We start from the raw sequence: 22000 nt of genomic DNA, 5'->3' as shown, positions 1-22000 counted from the left end.
CTGGGAATATTGGTTATTGTTGATTTCAGATAAATCATTTTTTATAACTTCAGTTTTATGATACTGTCAGATATTAAAGTTGTATTAATTTAATTGTCTTAGTGTAAGCTCTGTTTATCATGTACTTGATGACAATTTCACAACATTATGGTGCTATTAAGAATGTAAATATCTGCTTTGCCTATTTCTAATTTTACAATTTTGTCAATTCATTTTTTTTTCTTTAAAAATACTAAGTACTTAGATGTAAACTACTAAGGTATTAAACAGAATACTTCCTCTTTAACTTTCAACACCAGAAGAAAATCACGTGTTTAAGCATTTCATGAAACAATAAAGACACTTTGAATTTCAGATCAACAGTATAATCCATTGTTGTAATTTTTTATTCTTACAATATATCGTAGGTGAAGCATACATTTGTATTTTTAATAGCACTATGATGGAACTAATTTCGATTAGAAAGATTCATGTACATAATAAATAGAACTTAAGTAAGGCAATTAAGGTAACATGCCTTTAATGTCTAACAATTTGACAAAATCATGGACATGAAATTATACCAAAATGCTTTAACTGAAATTAAATATAGCTAATATCCCAATGAACTAATTGGTCATCAAAAGCAACTAGTTTAAAGTAATAGTGTTTATTATTATTTTTACATTATAGCAGAATTGATTTATATAGAAATTAGTTTTCTTTCTTTTAAATTCTCATCCTTCAATATTTGCCAAGATATTGTATATAATTACTTTTTATTGTCGTAACGAATTTGATTTACTTTTTTTGTTGTGTATTTTCACATAATTAGCTTTTGAAAAATTTGATAAATTATCAAAATTGTTGTCCACTTTCAGATATGGAGACCCTTTGCACATGCTCTAAGGAGGGTCAGTTTCACCAAAAACGGGGTAGAGTTTACATTAAAAAATAACATTAAGATATTTACATTTAATAGTTAAATGACCCTAGATTATTCCTGGAATTAGCAAGCGTAGTAATGGTGAATAACCTGCAAAATTGTCAAGATGGGAAAAGCAAATTTTTAAACTTTTTTTTTCTTTCCTGTAAGTGATTTAAATATAGAATTATGGCTTAATAAAAAGTAAATTTATGTTGTTAAAATTTGCCATTTCATTTTTTCCTATAATTTTTAAAAAAATTTTTAAATCATTTTTTTCTTTCAAACTGGAAGTAATTTAATTAAAGAGAATTCCCATCGCTGCACCCCCTTTAACATAAATTTTGTATGGTAATGTTACAATCTGATTCATCAATGGATGTTTTTTTATGTGAAGCAATATTTGCATTAAGTTTATCTCTTGCTTCTCTTCAAATCTTTTTAATGGCATTAGTAGAAACATCAGCAATTTGGCTTTGGTTATTTCATTGGATGTGGGATTGGAATAATTAATTCCCTGTTTCCTACTTCTTAATCACAATATTTAATAACATGGCATAAGTTATTATTCCAGAAAGTCATTTCTCTTATTGCGTACTAGTCTTGAGATCCTGAAATTAACAATAAATTATGTTGATACTTATTGCAAAAAAATCATAAAAGATCTAAAATAGAGTACAAAAGGGGAGGGGGAGAAAGTATAAAAAAGAATACTATGGAATGCTACTCATTGGGGAAGAGTGTTATTCAATTGATATCCAAAAAGTGATTATTTAAAAGACCAACAAATTAATGTTAAAGAATAGATCATTATTCCCTAGAAAGAAGCACTTCCATAAAGAATTGAATATATATATATGTGTATTAGTATATTAAATATGTTACTATTTATGTCTCTGAACTTGTCCACCACTCTTACCAATTACTGACTAATTCTCAGCTCGTTATAGTTTTTGTTATAAGGTAAAAGAATTTCTTGAAAGGTTACTGCATCTCATGTTTTAACGGAGCTACCACCAATGTTAATATATCAGTTCCCTTTATTTTGGTCACTAAATGGTCATTAAGACTAGGATACATTTACCTAGCATTTGTTGAAAGTATCTGTAAAACTTTGTTTCTTAATAGGACACTGATTAAGCAGGGAATCAATATCACATATTTGTAAAATATTACTTATTAATATATATATTTGATTTTCTTTTTTCTTTATTTGCACTGGCTTTTGTTCATGTGTTTTGCAGTATCCCTTATTTCTACTTTAGTTTTTCCAAAACCAAATTTGCTGCATTCTGATAACAAATAATATCTTAATAATGTGTTTTGCTTAAAAATAAATACATGGATAACACATTTTAATAAATATTTTCATATATGTAATAATATAGTCAAATATAGAATAAAATATTTTATTTCATAGTAGTTTTGATATTTCTTTTTAATTATAAATGTTTTTTTATTTGTTTCCAGTCTTATTCTTGTACCATCTTTATATCCCATTCTTCTTGTATTGGGGAGATTATACCCAGCACCTGGTGAATGTGATTCTCGTCTTGTATCTTTTCTACCATTTTTGAATGTTTGCTCTGCCAGCCCTATTTGGAAAGTACGAATTTTAGCTGCCCAAGCTTTAGTTCCTTTAATATCAGCAGAAAGTTTCGTTTCAACTCTTCAATCTCTGTTTGATTCTCTGCCACATAATGGCCAAGTTATTACAGGTCACAATCAAATTCATGGAATATGTCTGCAGGTACATTTGTTTATACTTTTTAATACTAATTAAAAGATAATTTTTTTTAAATGTTAGTTCTCAGATGTTGGGATGTAAAACAATATACATAGATTTGTGGTTTTTGCTATATATTATTAAACATAATTTCATTTTACTAAAAATGTATTTTTTTAATCTTGAAATCTGTATGGTGCATTAATTTTGCTATCAACATAAAAAAATAATATATTAAACTATTTATGTATATTTCTAGTTATATATTCTCCACAAGATTTTATGTAAAATTGTCATAAAAAATTTGTGAGGCCTATTAGAAATGATTTTAGCAAACTGTAAAAAAGACTTGCCAAATTTGAAAAGATAATCAGTTTTCATAAGAATGTACAGTAGGAAAATTATGTGCTCATACTATTGTTACAAGACAATAATAATAATAATAAAGGGATAATTAAACAAAAAATGTTTTACAAAACAAGTTTATCATATAATGCAAGTGCAATATTAAATAAATATATATTTTTGTTATGCCCATCCATAATGAGTGTTGACTGTAAAAAATACAGCTTCACTCATATTTTGGTAAAAATATACACATAGAAGATATCTTATAAATTTTTCATAATATGTAAATACTACTACTCACATTTTTCATTGATTATTTCCATGTTTTTGTTTTAGTATTGGTTGCCTTTTTTCTCCTAGATATATTTTTATTATCAAATTCAAATAAAAATTGCCATATTCATGTTTAACTTTCAAATGCATTTGTTTATCGCTATACTATTGGTTGACTATCCCTATACTAAAAGCATATAAAAATTCATCATTTCCACACAATGATAAGGCAGAAAGTTTTTGTTTGAGGATTATTTATTTAATATTTTTGTACTTATAAATGACTAATTTAATTTTAATTTATTGAAAATTAACTTATAACCTGTATATAACATTTTACATTTATTCTGATAATAAAATGTAATTCTTTTAAACCAGGTTTTTTACCTTTTGAAAGAATACTACCATTTGCCAATAGAATGGAGGAAGGTGATTGAAGAGAATATTCATGCATGGATTCTTTCACATGATAAATTAGCTTCAAAGTAAGTATTCCAGTTAATATATTTATGTATGTATTTTAGCTTGATCATATTTATGCAATGCCAAAAAACTAATTGTTCTTTTTCTATTTTTTAAAAATCTGGACGACTTCCCTTGTCTTTAATGAACACATATACAAAGATTGATAAATATTTATATTGAGTTTGATTTATTATTTTAAAAATGTTTTAAGAAAATTTGATGTTAATTTGCCTTGTTTAAATTATTTGTGTTGATTTCTGTTGATGTTAGTATAAATTCATTTTACTCTATACAATATATTGATGAGAAGTTTAATTTAAGCATATCCTACATTTGGCATTGCAGTGTTTTGTAATTCAGGAATTTCAAGTACATCACTCTCTCTCTCTCTCTCTCTCTCTTTCATATATATATATATATTATGTAATTAAAACTTATTATTGAAACAATCTAAAATTAAAATGATTCCAGAATCAAACTAAAAAAAGAACAGAAAAAGCACCATTGTATATAGAGAGCGCAAATGCAGCTACTACTTAAACATGCATCTAGACAATTAGTAATAAAAACCAAGTTAATAGGAAAAAAAGCATCAAACTTAAACCAAATAAATAAAAATCCAGCCTGAAGACTTTCTCAAGGGTCACCCTCAGGCAGGGATTCAAAATAAAGGATTTTTTTTTTCTGTGAAGAATCCAGACTAATTTGTCCAACAGTATTGACTCATCGTGAAATTAGGCCTTAGAGATGCACCATTTTTACAGAGAAGAAACAAAAAATAAATTAAAAGAATACGACCACTAATAAGCAAAAATACAGTAACATAAAATAGCTATATAATAACTCTCATAACCAATTATGAAAACAAAAAGGAAAAAACATACCAGCAACAGGCTTTTTTTTTTTTCAAACATTAGCTGTCCCATTCTTGTTTCTCATTCCCTAAACTCTTTTTGCTAATGCTATTCAAGGTAAAAATAATTGAAGGGTTTGAGCGCCATCTATTGAGTTAGTTAATATGTAACGGAAAGTCTATTTTTATTTTCGGCAAAGGATTAATCCCAAATCATTTCTTTTTTTATTAAAAAATTAATATTGCAGTAGTTTCTAGGAAATTCATTATATAAATTTTTAATGGGTTTATTTGTTGCTTCAATATAGGAAATTTTGTTATTACAAACTCTTTTTATCCTGTTGAATTGTGAGAAAATTAAATTTTTGAAAATTTGAGTGTTTAGATTAGAATGGTAATTACAAAGTTCCGTTACTTAAAAGTTGAATTCATCCCTTTTATCGTATATACCAACTATTGTTTTATCATTAGCAATTTCGATTTTTAAATCCAGAAAGGTAGCTTCAAGTTAATTTTTATTTGTTTCTGTTAGAATGAAATCTTTTGAATAGCAATTAGTCGCAATATTGGTATTATTTAAGTTTATCAAAAGTATGTCATCAATATACCTCCACCTGTTTATTAAAGTATATTTAATTATTTTTTTCTCATAGTAATGTAAAAAAATATTAGCTAAAGCACTTGAGAAAGCTGTTCCCATTGGAATGCCCTTTACTTGTTTATAAAAATTAATTCCATTAAAAACGTAATTTTCGGTAATGTTATAATTACATAATTCTAGCCAGTTAATTTTAGGAATAACACCTTCCTTTAAATATTCGTCATATATAAAAGTACAGACATTTATTAATTTTTCATGAGGTAAATTGGTGTATAAATTTTCAAAATCAAGAGTATTAAGTTTATTAATGTTATCTTTAAGAAAATCCAAAACTTCTTTGTTACTATTAATTATAAAGTTATCTTCATCGATGATTTTGTCTAGGATAAATTTTAAGTATTTAAAGAAATGTTTTCCTGTATAGTAATTATAACTGCCAGTGCTACAAGTCACGAATCTGAATTGTAATGGTTTTTTATGAAATATAACCGTTGTGAACAAATAAGGATAGTTTAGAGAGCAAGTCTTAATTTCGTTTTTTTTTTTTTTTTTTTTGCGAAAGCTATAATTCTTTTATCTAATTCCTTTCCCCCCATGTTCTTTAAAATATAAGTTGCATTAGAATTATATTCATTAATTAAGTCTTTTATAATAATATTTACAAATTAAACAGAAATTATTTGCTGATTTATCTATTATTGTAATTTAAAAAAAAAAATCTTTAAAATTTTTTATTTCTTTTTTTATTGTTTTGCTAAAATAAATCCTGTATTCCTTAGATCTGCCAATATCTGTATTCATTTTTATTTTAATTTCCTCCAAAATTCTCACTTTATATTCTCTGAAACCTTCCGCAGGCCAATAGTATTTTCTAGATAATTTATCAATAAAAATTTCTAAATCTTTTTCAATGGAAATTAAGATTTTATTCTGGTTTATTTTTTCTCTTAATCTAAATTTAGTTCCTCTTTCCGTTAATTCTCTAAAAGAGCTGGATTCAATAATTTTTAAATTATCTGTAATATGACCTTTATCCACATTTATAAAATCTTTAAAGCTTTCTTTGTTACAGTTACAATTTGTTTTATTTATTTTATCTAAATTTTTGCTATAGTATTTATAATTACAAATTTTTTTCTTTAAAGTTGATGTGTAACTAAACGTTATTAAAACAGTTGTTTTATCCGATAAAGGAAAAAATATATTATTATTATGTACAATTTTAGGTAATTTTCGTTTTTTGAAGTTAATATCCAAGAATTTTATCACACAGAATTCTTTGTTTACATTATTTTTATTATTAAATAGTAAATCGATTTTTCCAATATTAAGCTTACATTTAATTAGATCAAGAATTATACATTTAGTGTACAAATGTTTAAACTTTAAATCCCCGAATTTATTATTTATTGACAATTTAATTTTATTATTTCTAAGACCAAAAATGTATTTCCTAATTTTGTGAATGTTTTCACCATTGTTTTCCAGATTACAATAATTCTGAAATTCCTCAAATATGAAAATTGTCACCTTTTCCTTTACCTCTTTTAAATCTTTTACTATAGTTTTCTTTATTTAAAAATTTTTTTATATTTAAGATTTTTGTAACATGGTAATTGTACCAGTAATATATATATATATATATATATATATATATATATACCTTTATAAGTTTTTTTTTTTCACTAATAATTATAATGTTCTTCTTTCTAGAGAAAATACTTGTTATACAACTAGAGTTGCATTTTTGGAGATTATATTACTTAGTTTATCTATAAATTCCAAATTAGGTAAATTTTTATTGTATTAATTAACTTTTGATTACATTTTTATGGATCTAGTTTTCATGAATATAAGTATCTTTTGTGGAAGAAAATTATAATAATTTTATCTACAGTGAATGTTCCAAAAATCTGCATGTTTTTAAAACTACCTTATTTTTTAAAACTAAATTTTATTAACTTGAAGTTAATTTAATTGACGTATTTGTAAAAAGGCAGTATGTCAATTTAATCCTATAAGTGTATCAATGAGTAACATAATGTAATACATTTAAAAAGTAGTGTAATTAATTAGAAAAAAATCATTATTTTAATATTGGTTGTTTCAATACAGCTTTGAATTTTCATTTAATTGCTACTAATATTTATAAAAATTATAAATTATATGCAATATAAAATGAAAAGAATGCACAATGCATCCAGTTTTTTACTCTCCTTCTTGATTCTTTGTTAAAGAATAGTTTTTAATGAATATATATTCTAAAATTTTTTAAAAATTTCATATGTACATAAGTTTTTGAAAGAGCACACTCCTTCAAATTTGCATAAATACTTTTTTAGAACTGCCATACATAAGAAATCTTCAATTAATTTCTTTCGAAAAATTGTAAATATTGTTATTCAAGCATTTATTTTTAATTCATTTTAATAGCAAATATATTTGGCATTTTTAAAAATGATTTCTGCATTTGATCTCTGAAATCTGTATTCTTATTTTTAGGTTATAACTTGCTGCTGGACATGATAAAAGATGTGCTTTCTGAAATTCAATCAATTTCATCAGATCCAGATGTTATTTGTATGAAAGAGCATTATTTGTGTATATCTGCCACTGTGATTTTTCTTTGTCTTCTTCAGTCTGAACAAACTCAAATAGACAATTTCCTGAAAGAAATAGATTCTACTTGTAAAAACTTGCCAACCTTAATCCAAAAATTTCTAGAAACTCCATATGAAAGTGTTCGATGTATGATTTTGCACTGCTTAGTATGCCTTTTCCAGAAGGATACTGATACTTATAAAGATGATTTCAGTTCTTCAGCCATTCCAATATTCTTTTCTAATACAATTGCTACTTCTATTTCTACTTTGAAAAGGAAAACACAATTTATTTTAAATAGACTTTGTAATGACCATGTCTTTTCTGCTTTTCTTGTAAAAATGCTAGTTACAGAAGAAAATAATTCATCTTGTTCAGGAAAAGTTAGTATTTTATGTTTGATTCTTATAAAAAAAATCATTTGACCTAAATTTGAAAATAAAATGAAAATTATAAATTACGTAAATTAAAAACTAACATTTTGTTTCCATTAATTTGTACTTCCCATACAATAAAAAATATTGTTTTTTGTAATATGTAATGAGATTATAAAATTATATATAATCTCATATTATATATATTTTTTTATTATTATTACAAATATTTATTCTCATATTTATATTATTTTAATTCTCATATATATATAATATTTATTCTCATATTTATATTAAAATACATATTCTCATATTTATATTAAAATATATATTCTCATATTTATTATTTTATCTCATATTTTAAATTATATTCTCATATTTCCAAAAGTTTCTTTTCTTTTCATTGTATTTCAAAACTGCAAGATACTTTTTTTTTTTTTTTGCATTATTGTAATAAAAAAAAAACTAATTTTCTTGTGTTTTCGAAGCATTTTTATACCTGATATCTTTAATGACACAAATTCCTTTTTTGTTAGAAATTAGTTTCATGATTACCACCAGCATAATACTTTTTATTTGAATGCATTTCATAAATGTTTTAAAAATATCATTATCTGAAGAATGTTCTTTGTTAAAAATGTTCTTTCGTGTTTTCAGGTTTGCTATCTTTTGAGTTTAATGCCATCAATTGTTGATTTGAAATGGGATTTTTGTGCGCCAAGAATATTCTCATGTTCTTGTTCTGTAAGATTCTTTAGAGTTATTTGAAAATTGAGAATTTTTTTAGTAATATACTGAATATTTTTGTATTATTATTATTATTTGTTTGCTAACACTTTTTTTTTTTTTTTTTAAGAAATTGGAGTATGCTTTAGCACTTCTGCAAAACTGCCGAAGGTATGAAGAAGTCACTTGTTTTTTGTCCATGTTTTATTAACTTTTTAATTTTTTTATATAGTGTTTTATAATTACAAATTATACATTTTTTTTTATTTGCATTATTCTTAATCTGAAGTGAAGTTGCAAGTTTTAAATCATTTATATATTAGTTTATTGATGTAAAAATTGATTATATAACTATCATTCTTCAATTTCTGAATTTCTGTCTAAAAAGGATAAAACTTTTCACTTTTTTAGAATTTAGAGGTGAAAATTTTCTTATATTCTTTTTGTAAAACAACCACCTAATTTATAAAATTAATTTCATTCCTAATTAAAAATAACTAATTATGTTCTTATGAATTTCTACTTCACCAAAGTTTTATGATTTTAGTTTTTTAAATTTTATATCTAAATCTAAAATGCAACATTTTAAGTGATAGATTTCTTTAGCTAATTCAATGATTAACTCATTTGCTTACTATAATGTGTCTGACGTATGCATTGAATTGCTGAATCTTTAATATTTAAATCTGTGATTAAGTGAAAATATTAAATAATTAAAAATGCAGAAATCATTTGTATCTTTAGTATCACTGCACTTTAACATCTCAGATTTTATTTACGCTATCATGCGAATTGAAACAGCAGTAACTGTCCCACATAGAATATATAATCTAATTAGGAGATTATATAAATTTGGAGCCAAGTGTATTTTGACCTATGATTGCTAATAGGTTTTTTTTTTCCCCCTTTATTTTTTGAATGTTGTTAACTTTTTTGTTGATGTGTAATTTAGACTATAAATAATTATGTATTTTAATTTTTTTCATATTCAAATAATTCCATCTTCCAGAAGAATTATTATCTTTAATTCCAAACATATTTACTGATCATTCTTGCAATTTGATTGTTATAAAAGGTTAATTCTCTGTCTCTTTACTTTCAAACATTTAATTTCCAAGCAAAAAGGATTTTTAGTTTTTACAATGCCTCTCAGGCTCTACATAAAGTAATTTTAAATGCATAATAATCATCTCTGCCATCTCCCATGAAAAGTCTCAAAGAAAGCCAATCTGCTCTCCCGAAATACCCACTCGCTTCTCTGTCTTTCGAATGAGTTACAAGTTCCTGGTTAAAGCTCTGCAGCCAAGTTAAAAGTCTTCTAAAATATGAGAATTTTTACCTGATTATAAATGTAGAAAAATGAAAAGATGTTCATGAACAATAAACATACTCTTTAACAATGAATATTACATAAATGAATCTTTCCTTCCTTTTTTCAGGGATGAAATATCCAATTTAATATTACTGTTTGCTTCTTGTCTTGGTGTCAAAGTATATCAACATCTACCAAAACCTATGGTATGTTTTTGAAGTTGAAGTTAATGCTCACTTTGAAGGTAGCTTGATGCAAGTATTATAATTCTAATTTTTAAAATAATTTTTATGGCAGGTATCATAATTCAATGGATAAAGTTGTAATGTTTTGAATTGTTTGTATGTTTTTTATATCTTTTATTACAAAAGAGACGTAATGTTATGAAATGTTTCTCCACCTTGAATTTAAATAGTGTATGTTTAATCTATAATAGTTATTTTATTTAATACTGATTTAATATTTGAAAGAGTCTTGTTTTGTGTAATATATTATTAAATTGTGTGAGATGCTTAATAGGTTACATAAATTTGTTGCATGCAGAAAAAAGAGGAAAAAAAAATTTAATTATGTGGAAGAAAAAAAGAATTCTTCAGAATTTGCCTCAACAAAAATATTGATAATTTTTTTTTTTTTTTTATTTAGGAAAAATCTTAAATTGTTAGAATGTAAAAAGTAGTTTGTCCAAAATGATTTTTTTTTATACAAACATTACTATGTATATTCTTGGTTATAGAATGCAAATACTAAAGACTTAACAATTTTTTTAAAGAAGCTGAATAGAATTTCTATCCAATAATATTTTGCATCCCATTACTTTTTACAAAGTGAAAATGCATTTTATATGTTATTAGTTAAATGATACAGATACTGGTTTTTAACAATATTTAATTGAATCTGTATAGAATATAATGTAACTTAACTAATCTTTTATACATTTTAAAATTTCAAACTTCTTGATAATTGCTTTTAACAGACTACTGCAAATTCTGGCTATTGTGCAAGATGTGTGCCCATTTTAAGAAAATGGTGTGAGATGCTGGAAGAAAGTGCTCAACCAGAGAATTGTGTTTCTAAAAGGAAAGCAGTTGTAATAGCCTTTAAAAAAATACCTCAAGGATTTCTTCTAAATGAATTTAAAGTGTTAGGTAAAATTATATTTATTATAAATTATTGCTTATTTTCTTTATGCTAATTTATTTAATTAATAAAATATTCAATTTCAATATTAATGTGAATTTAAAACTTTTTCTATTATATTTCTTTTTATTTGAAATTAAATAAAAATTTACATATTATTCAACTTGAGTATTCAGATATGTAACTATTTAAATCCTTTGGAATATCAAAATATGGCATAGCAGAAAATACTTAGAGAAAGTATCTCACATTATCTTTTGTTGAAAAAATTAACTGTGAAACCAGGTTTTCTATTATAGAAATATTTTTTTTAATTCACTAAGCAAATTTATATAAAAAAAAGGATTTAATTTCTTCTAATGATTATAAATTAATTGAAATCTCCATTTATATATTTGTCTGAAATGATTTTTAAATCTATTAAATGCCTTAAGTTTTCATAGTTTCTTTTTTCTCTCATTCAAAGGTATTGTGTAAGCTTTTACTGCATTATTATAATAATAACTACTGCTTTAGAAATTTAAATAATATGCTTTACTTGAAATTAAAAGCATTGAATCATGTATAATTTTTTTTTTTCTAGGTTGCTCAAAAAACTTATCACTTAAATGAAATTTGCAATTCATTTCATTTCTCTTACATGAAACCCTGTTTATTTTGATTCTACGCTTTCTTTTTCTTTTCATTTTGTTTCAGACAAACTATTAAAAACTGTGATGTGTCTTTGTAAATATTTTTCATATTGAGGACTTATAGAAATTTATTATGTTTTATTGAATATGACTAATTTTGTTAAATATATTTTTATTGAACAATATTTAAAATTGTTTATTAAGATTATTTCACATTTTCTTTTTGCATTGTATTAGATTTTTTAAATTACTTAAAAAAAATTCCTTCTTTATTTATTCTTTCTCCCTTTAGATGAACTTGCACTAAAGCTTTGGCAAATACTCTTCAATCTTATTATTGATGATGAACCTGAAATAAAACAACTGGCTGCTGAATTTATCAGTTCCATAGAAATTTTCCATCCAGACTGTTAGTGGGTTTTCATTTTTTAAATGATATATATTAATAATATTGAAATTTCTTTCCTAAACAATAAGCTTCATGGAACAAAATTTTCAAATGTGAGATCCAAATCAACAACTACAATATATGATGTTGCCCCTTTTTTATCAATGGGTTAAGAAAGAATTTTCCAAAATTTTAATTTTTAGTTATAGATTGACATTTCTGACTTGAGTATATTTTTCTTTCAATGCAGAAAATTTTATGACCATTATTTATGAAGGAAGCATTTTTCTGAAAAACTGCTGCACCAAATATGTAATCACTTTTTAAGTCTAAATTACCAAAATATATTTAAAACTTTAGAAGGTAAAAAAAAACAAAAAAAAAACACCCTTTCTTTTATTAGTATGTTGCTATCTATTCACTATGTTATTATGCCCTCTAGTGAGGCATATTTTGTCAATGTAAACTACATTTTATAATGGCCATGTGGTGTGCAAAAAATAGGTATGCATAAAATTGAAGTTTCAGCAATTTAAATGTAACACAAAAGAAAAAGCAGCGATATTATATATACAATGAAATACACATTTATGCCAAATTATGCTTGTGAATGTGCATACATGCATTTCCTAAATTGTGAATGTGTTTATGCAGTTCCGCCTTTTAGTTTGTGTGAAATTAGCATTTAGCTTGTTGCTGTATGGCTGCTAATGATAAGGATGCTTTGTGGCCTTGAAGCCCACTTACAGCTTCAAGTTTTAGTTTATTAACTAAAGATGATTATAAAAATGCCCTTAGTGCTCTGTCCTTAAGCATTTAGAAGTAATAAGAAAGAAAGTAAACATATATTAAGTAAACAATATTTTAACATTAATAGTGAAAATATTTTATTTAAATTTATTCTCTCTCTCTCTATATATATATATATAGAGAGAGAGAGAATCAACTGTAAGGCAGCTTAAAATTTATTAAAAACATTCTGTAGTTTTAAAAGTATTTTTATAAATGGTTGGAACAAGATATTTTTCATTTTATATTTTTGACTGCACAGAAATAGAGTATTTCCTTGGTGAAAGTATTTATAATTATTCGAGCTATAATCATTGTGGGTTTCCGATTTCTCTATTACTTTTAAACAAGAATTTGTTTGGACAAATAACAAATGAAATTTGTATTCTATATGCCATCAAAGTTATATTAATTTTAAATTTATTTCCTATTTTGTTGATCCATGGATCATTAGTACATATACTTCCAAAAGGCATTTCTATCTTCTCTTTCTTTAGTTTCACATACTAAATTGCTGTGTTTTGGTGAAATATTGTAGATAAAAATTAAATTTTAGAAATAAATCCTTTGTAATTTGTTTTTTCATTTAAAATATTATTTTGATATAATTACTTGAAATGAAGGTAAATAATGTTAATTTATATGACATCAAGAACACTTGGAAAATGATAACTGCATATATTCTTAAGAAATGCATAGTAATCACTTAGTCCAGATATGTCTCTGCAGAACATCTTATGTTTTCTTTACATTTCTTTTGTATTTCCTTGTAATAATATGAAAACTGAAAAAATGAATGTCATATAAAAAGCATTTTTTCCCCTACTTTCTACTTGACAATCCTGAGTTAAATATGAGTTTTGAAAATTCAAAAAGAGTATTTTAAATCTACATCAGACTGTGAATCTTTTTGGCCTAATTTTAATAATGCTGTCCAACATGCTTGTATGCATAATTGCCTTTTTGAAATAAAAGTTAATCTGTTAAAAATTTCTTTAAAACTATATAAATATGTAAGTACTTAAAAACACTGATGCACTAATACAATTTAAATTTATCTAATAATGTTAAAGAAACAAATGCTTTCAACATAAATTGCAAACCATTTTGAAGAAATTAGACTAAGTTAGAGAACTGATAAATGATTTCAAAATGTAAATTGGCAAAAATAACATAAATCAAAAAGTTATTACCTATATCAATCAATGCTTATTTTTTAAATTTTATTTATTTTTGCTGCAATAAAAAATTAGCCAATGTAAATTCAATGAACAAATTCCTTCGGGACAATTTATTTTTGTCATGTGAACATGAATTGACTGCATTATATTGGAAAAGGGAAAAAAGCATATATTAATCTCTCCTCAGTTAAAGGAATTTGTGATGATTCTCAATCAAATAAATTATATATATTTTTTTCAATTTAAAAAAAAAAATCTGCATTCCTTACTTTTAAAATACAAAAAAATTGTAAACATAGTGACTGTTGACAAAATTTAAATCGCCTCTGTTTTCAGCTCTTAATACAACACTGTTTTTAATTTAATTTATAATTCCTTATGTTAAGAATAATTTCATTTATATTAAAGATACAGGTGTGCAATCTTTTATAATGATGTAGTTAAAGAATAGAAAAAAAAAAAATACTTATTGATCAATTTCGTCATGGAGAATAAAATTAAAATTAACTTTTTGAAAATTGATATTAGTGCTGTTTTACTTACATAAACTAATTATTTATTTTATTTTGAAAAGTTTTGCAAATGCAACTTTTTTCTTAAATTACAATTTTTGATTTAATTTAATTCAAAATTAATTACAATTTTTGATATCAAATAATTTTTGTTGAAGTTCCTAGAATTTTCTTTATAATTTGTATATATAAAATTATGTCCTCTGAATCTTGCATAACTGTTATAGATTGATATTTTCATAATAAATCATTGATTTTGACGAAATATATTTTTCAGTGGAAAGAAAAATATTGCCTGCTGTTCCATCATTTGCTCTAGAATATATGATAAAAATTTTTGTTTCTGAAGATATCTGTCCTCTATCTCGTCGTATTGCAGTATTGTTGAATTGGATGCTCTCTTGCAGAATTCAAGCTGTTGATTGCATTGTAGGTATTGAATTCATGGTCTGTCTATAATATATACATAACTAATTCTGATCAAAATGTTTGTACCACATGAATTATCTGCTAATATTTTTCATGGTTCAGAAAATAATTGTATGAAATTAGTAAAGGGCTGTAAATAACTAGCATATTACACTAGAATTATGTGTCAAATTGGTGTCGTGTCTTTCCACAACCATTTTCTCAAGATTAGAACCTACACATTTCTTCTTTCTACTATAATCTCTAAAGCGATTCTTTTTGTGTACATCATGTCAGGGAAAAAAAAAAGAGTAAGTGCTCAGAAACAGCAGCATATTAACATGGGTTCGTCTTCAAATTTGGAAATGAGATGTCTTTGGAATGGTGTGGCTCTAACAATAAATATACCCTAACAACATGACATAAGAATTTAGGTCTCTTTTATAACAAACTGTATACACAATTTGCTGAGAATTCACAGCTTTTTATCTGTGATTTGTGCTAATAGTGAGAGGGTTTGCTATTAAACAAGATAAGTGCTTGCTTGTGTGCCATTAATTTGTCGAACTTGGTGCTGACTAAGCAGGTTTCATACACACACACAATATCAGTATGGGAAGGATTGTTGATATTGATTGATACCTGGCAGTCAAACAATTAAGCAAAATTATTATATAAGTGCTATTACTGTTCTGCATGAATGTATATAGAAAAAGAGGTTAGATCAGGGTAAAGCAAATTATGGCTACTTCATGAGGTCTCAATTCTGCATTAAGCTTTGTAAAACAATTACCCTATTCAGCTGATCGTATCTTATATTATTTCGGTTTATTGATCACATTGGTGCTAAAATAAGCTGGATTTATTACTTTAAATGCTATGACAGCAAATCTATGGAAGTAATAAGTTTATTAAGGAAGTAAGTTTTCCAGAAATGACTTGAACCACTGCTTTGAATTTTGAAAATTTGTACAGAGCAATATCAGAATTACAGATATGATTTTTGAAAATATTAATTCATTTACTTATTGACCAAACTTTCTATGCTGAGATATATGCAATTAGAAGCATTTATTAATTTTTAATCATGTTTTGAAAGTTTGTACAGAGCAGTAAGGTTTTATAGCAGGGGCTAGTACATTGAAGATAATATCAAAATTGTTAAAAATGAAGATAGAATTTTTTTAATGTCACTTCATTTACTTACTAACCAATAAGTAAATATGCTGAGATAAATGCAGTAAGAATTGTTTATTAATTTTCAATCAAATCATCCTTAAAATTTATTATTAACCTTTTATAATAGTATATTAGATATGTCTGTCCTGATAACGTAATTTTGTGCAACAAATGAATGCATATTCATTTTACACTTTTGATTTTTTTTCTCTGTAAATTCTGAATAAATATGATTTGTCCTCTTTCATTGTTACTTTATTGTCATTGATAGCCATAGCTGGATATGATAAATGATGATTTAATTTAACCTCACCAATGCAATGTGAAATAAAGCATAGTGTCATAAAATATTTTTATATGGAAACTTAATGTTATGCACTCAATTTTGATAATTAACTTTATTTGAATCTTTTTTATGGAGTAAAGTTTTGAGGAATAAAAAACTTCAAAAGAATGTCAATTTATAACTAAATTATTTCCTCTCATATATAACAAATATAGAAATAATTTAATCATTATCAGCATTATTTGGATAGCAAAGACGAATGTAAAATTTCTTGTTGAGGATTTCTACAGCACATCTTCTTTCTAGTGAATTAAATTTAGATTATTTACAAAACTTTTTCCTTTATATTCATTATAATATTATGTTATCTCATTCTAATTACTGTTTGTTTTCCTAAAACAATTTTTTTTTAAATATTCTGAAATGTAGTATTTTATATATGTTCTTTTGTTTCATTGCATAAATTATGCTTTTTATTGAATGTATATGAATAGTGTTATATTTGAAGTTTTTATTCTAAGTTATAAAAGTGACTTTTTAACTAAATGACATTTTTAAAATATTTATTTAGACTGATGAACAGCCATTTGATCGAGGAGAATTAAATGTTTATGTTGAAGATCTCTTTCTTACAAGTTTGACATATGACATTCTCTCTTGGTATTTAAAGTCTTTGAACAGGGAGGATATCTCATCTCTACGAGTATGTAATTGGAAAGACATCAGTAATCCACAGGAAACCACATTCACCTTTGATGAAATCGTTACAACCTGTCTAGATGAACTGAAGCAATTTTTTGAATGCCTTCTTTCCAGAGAAGGAATTTTGCCTCTCATAGATACTAATTTTGATCTACAAATTTTACAGATAAGCCAACGATTGTATGTTATTTCATGTTTTGCACAGTATGTTTCATTAAGTGTTAACTATCAAGCTCTTGAATTACTTGAAGACCTAAAAATAATTAAGTTCCGGACCTTTTTCTTTTGTGAATTACTATCTATGACTCATCTGTCTCTTATATCTTCTGTCCCTTCAAGAACATAGCTTATTGTACATATATATTTTAAAATCTAGGAAAGTAAAATAAATTTTTTACATTTTATTCATTTACTTGTCCATATTTTTCATTAACATTTTATTCATTTACTTGTCCATATTTTTCATTAACATTTTATTCATTTACCTCTTTAAATTTCACGTTAACATTTTACAGTATTGCTTCTCAAACTTTTAATCCATGATATCTTGTTAATTTGTTAGCCATAATTTTATGGTACTATTATTACTGTGTACTTTTAGAGTACTATATTTAAATTAGATTAATCTTAAACTAATGAAAGATTAATCAAAATTAGGAATGAGAAAAATGTAATTACGTTGTAAACCTCCAGTTCTAAAATGCGTTGTTCAGAGAACTTTAACCTTTAAAAATGACTTCTAAAAAGAAGGAAAGTAAGCAGTTGCATGTTTTTGTTCTATTTTGCCCCTGATGCATAATTTTTTTTTAAACTTCTAAATATATTTTATTAGATTGTATTTATTATTTGTTGTATGAAGGAATGACGAAATTATTTACCAATTCAAATAAGGCCATACTAGCTTTAAAGTGAGTGAGATAAAATCTGTAATAATATTATAAAAACTGATAGATGTATTAAGTGAAGTAAAATCTTAATCCGTGAGCTCCAACTAAAAAGCTGAAACAAAAGATAAATAATGTTTCAACTGGGTGCAAAACAAAACTAGGCTAACTTGCAATTTTAAAGTATAGTGTTTAAGGATAAATTACTACATGTACTTATTAAAATTTTTGTTTATATTTTATGTAATAAAAGTAAAAATAAAACTATCAGAAGAAAGCAATTTAACATTGATAAGAGGGCATGAGTGATAAATGTGGTTAAACAGTGAATTAGATTTAATGTTCCAACAAAAAAAAAAGGAAATTATACAAAATGTGTATAAATTAGCTTTGAAAAAAATTGATGAAATATTAAAGATTGCAAAAGGATTTATGGCATTGCAATTGCTTAAAGACTCATTTTTTAAAAAAATGTAAGATAGTGTAAAAATATTAAAATACTCTCATTTCACTTCTTTAAGGCTCATAAAATGTAATCCTTTAATAGCACAATTAATCCTTTCAGTATTAAGGAAATGTATGCCAAATTTCGTTTGAATCTGTCTTGGCATTTAGAATTGTATGAGGTTGAAACAAAAACAAATATTCAATTGCATATTCTACAAGTCGCTTTGATTTACAGAAATCAATAGATGCTAAAAATTTCAAATATTTCCTGAGCAAAATATTTTTAAACTTTAAATTTTGATAGACATATAGCTCAGATTATTTCAAAGGCTTCACACATATTCTTTCTATTAAGCATTGCATTTCTTTAATTTTATGTGCTACATTTTTATGTAAATAATTATATCACAGAAAAGAGCAGCAATGTTTAAAAACAGGCAAATTATGAAATAATTTATCATATATAACTAAAACAAAAAATATATAAATATAGAACTAAATGCGATAAAATGTGAAAAACATTGTTAAAAGCATACCTTATATTGAAACCCACTCAACATAAAAAAGTGAGTTTATCTTTATATCTTCTCACAATTGTGTATGGGGGGGGGGGGATAGGTTGAAATATAAGTAGCAACAATGCCAGAATTTGAGCTTTACTTCAAAAAGAAATATATTGTAAAATATGCTTTAAATATTTCGTTTAGTTAAAAATAAAAAAATTATGTACCAAGAAATTTGGCATTATTGAAGATAAGTTTTTTTTTTTTCCCTTCCCAATTTTAAGAATAAAACTCTTTATTAATAATTACTTATTGTTATTTTATGTTATGGATGAATAGTTTAGTCTTATCTTTCTCTCTTATTTTATTTGTATTGCAAATCATCATCAGGATAGTAGATTTCAGCACTCAAGTTTGGAAAAAGTTAAATTTAAAAATAATTTTTAACGAAGTGAAAAAGAGGTATTTCTATTTTTTTTTTTTTTTTTTTTTTTAGTTCATTCTCGATATTAAGAAACAAATCAAGTCCATGACCATAGACTTGTGATACCGTCAATTAATTGCAAAAAATTTATAAACTATCTTAATCTACAAGCGAATTATTAAATTCGGAGAAAAGAGTGCTCTATCTGTACTAAAAATAAAGGTGTATGTGGGTGAGTTATGACGCTCTGCAGGTTAGACCTTTAACCTAGAGCTATCAAATTTGGAACATATATACTTTGGAGGACAAAAATGTGCATCTCAGAGCGGTTTTTAAAATTAATTTTAATTATTTTTTAATTAATTAATTTAATATTTTTACTTAATTAGCAGAATTAGCTTTAATTAATTAGCTGAATTTCGGCGTTTTACCGCGATATTATTCAAAAATATTATCGCACAAAAATAATTAAATTCTGCAAAGTTTCAATTTTTTTTAAAAATGTCTATTTAATAATACCAAATTACTAATTGTCGGAACTTTTGTTGAATTTTGACAGTTTTTTTTAAATTTATTTTGCCTGATTTCCAACAATTGATTATATTGTTGGTCCGGAATTCGGACCGTTTTCATTTTTCGTCAAACATTTAATCATATGATTTTCTTCCATTGTTGAAAGTTAAAGAAGAAGGATTCTGTTTAATATGTATATACTTTATAAGGCTAATAAAAAATGAAATTACAATATCACGAAATTTGGAAGATAGATGAATCAGATTTTTACGTCTTTAATCGTTGTGATATTATGGGACTGCCTGCATTAAAAAGGTTCATGTACACAAGAAATGGAACTAAAGTAACAATTAAACAACTTTATAATGTAAAACAATTTGGTGGAATCATCACATGAAGTTGTATTTAAATTATTTATCTGAAAAAAAAAATATAACCAATATTCCTGTCAAACCAGCTGGTCGTATGATGCGATGGTAGTTCACAATAAAGAACAAAGAATCTTGGCCCCTTACATATCACGTGGTCGCTTTTTTACCTTTGTATTAATTCAAAGTTCATGAAGAGAATATTATCTCCAAAGTTGGTCGATAGGGCATCAGATACAGTCATGATAAAAGCATCTGATAGCAAGCAATATGTGGGCATGAAATATATTCCCATTACACTAAGTGCCCAACAAAATGTATCTTTCCTTAATAAATTTTTTAAAAAAACGTAATTAAACGTAAATTTTTTTAGAAAATTATGGAAGACTTTAATCGGTATATAACTGTTATGGAAGTCCATAAAATCAACGGGTTCGGTGTAGTAGTTGTATGATGAAATAGTCTACAGATTTAATAAACAAATAAAGACATTTATTCAACACGAACATACAGATAGTAAAACATTGTCATGTGTACTTACAGCAGCACGTAAACAGCGAATCGGTAAGCAATCATTACACCACAAAGCGATCAGAGAGAACTCCGCAGGAAGAGAGATTTCACACGATATTCACTTCCCTCAAACGTCGGCTAATCTACACTGAGTACTCGCTGTAGTTGAACTTGACTATCGACTCACAGCTGATTTAATTATACGATTTACTACTCAGCACAGACTCAATGCTGCCTTATTACTCCATGCTGCCTCAGTACATGATTCAATACTCCACTCACTAATCGCTTGAGCTCAACTCAGTTGTCTCATCCTTTGAGATCCACTCAATTGACTGACTCCACTCGGACACTCGGCTTTTTATAGCTTTCTAAATAGGACAACGAAACTTCCAGAAGAATCCTCATAATTGTTATCCTATTGGTCCTATCTGTAAAGTTCCGGCTGGAATCCATTTTTTTTTTTTTTTTTTTTTTTTTTTTTTTTTTCTGCAAGCCCGGGAATAATTGACCTTTTTAACACCCACCATAGCAGTCCTTTAAAACTGTCCTTCTTACAACGGAACTACATGCACTGATCAGCAGCATTACAATTTCGTAATTTTACTAAACATCAATTCATTATATGTGATATGGTCTAAAAAATGTTGTTCCTGGCTCTTCAAAAGTTGGAATTTCTTCCATGTTTTGGATGGGATATACGTAAAGTGTCTTCTCCATTAGACGTCTTTATATAATTTGTTTGAGAATTGTTTCAAATGCAGCAGCGGTTTTCCAAGCCAACTCTAGCCATAAACCTTCTATGAAGTTATCTATTTTAATAGCATGTTTCTCTGCGACTGTTCTGGTTCTTTAGCCAGCACTCCAATTGTAATTCGAAATTGCTCCCATAACTTAGAAAAATTCACTTCAAGACATTTCACACATCTGGCGATATCTACTTTAGAG

General features: G+C 25.6%; 1 protein-coding gene across 2 annotated transcripts in view; it reads left to right on the top strand.

Annotated features, from left to right (window-relative positions):
- The window catches only part of LOC129980543 (thyroid adenoma-associated protein homolog), a 63097-nt gene extending 45289 nt beyond the window's left edge, over positions 1–17808 (top strand). The window contains exons 29-39 of one of the 2 annotated variants that reach the window (XM_056090889.1): positions 2375–2654; positions 3630–3736; positions 6884–6960; positions 7673–8154; positions 8803–8889; positions 9002–9042; positions 10311–10389; positions 11160–11331; positions 12248–12364; positions 15103–15254; positions 17270–17808. In XM_056090889.1, coding sequence (XP_055946864.1) covers positions 2375–2654; positions 3630–3736; positions 6884–6960; positions 7673–8154; positions 8803–8889; positions 9002–9042; positions 10311–10389; positions 11160–11331; positions 12248–12364; positions 15103–15254; positions 17270–17746 — 2071 coding nt within the window. In that variant the 3' untranslated portion in view covers positions 17747–17808. Of the gene's footprint in view, positions 1–2374; positions 2655–3629; positions 3737–6883; positions 6961–7672; positions 8155–8802; positions 8890–9001; positions 9043–10310; positions 10390–11159; positions 11332–12247; positions 12365–15102; positions 15259–17269 lie in introns of both variants that reach the window. The other variant, XM_056090890.1, reaches the window with a different exon arrangement.
- Positions 17809–22000: the final 4192 nt, after the last annotated feature.

The sequence above is a fragment of the Argiope bruennichi genome, chromosome 8 (genome assembly GCF_947563725.1).
Source record: "Argiope bruennichi chromosome 8, qqArgBrue1.1, whole genome shotgun sequence".
Taxonomy (NCBI): Eukaryota; Metazoa; Arthropoda; class Arachnida; order Araneae; family Araneidae; genus Argiope; species Argiope bruennichi.
This window is presented reverse-complemented; position numbering and strand designations above follow the sequence as displayed.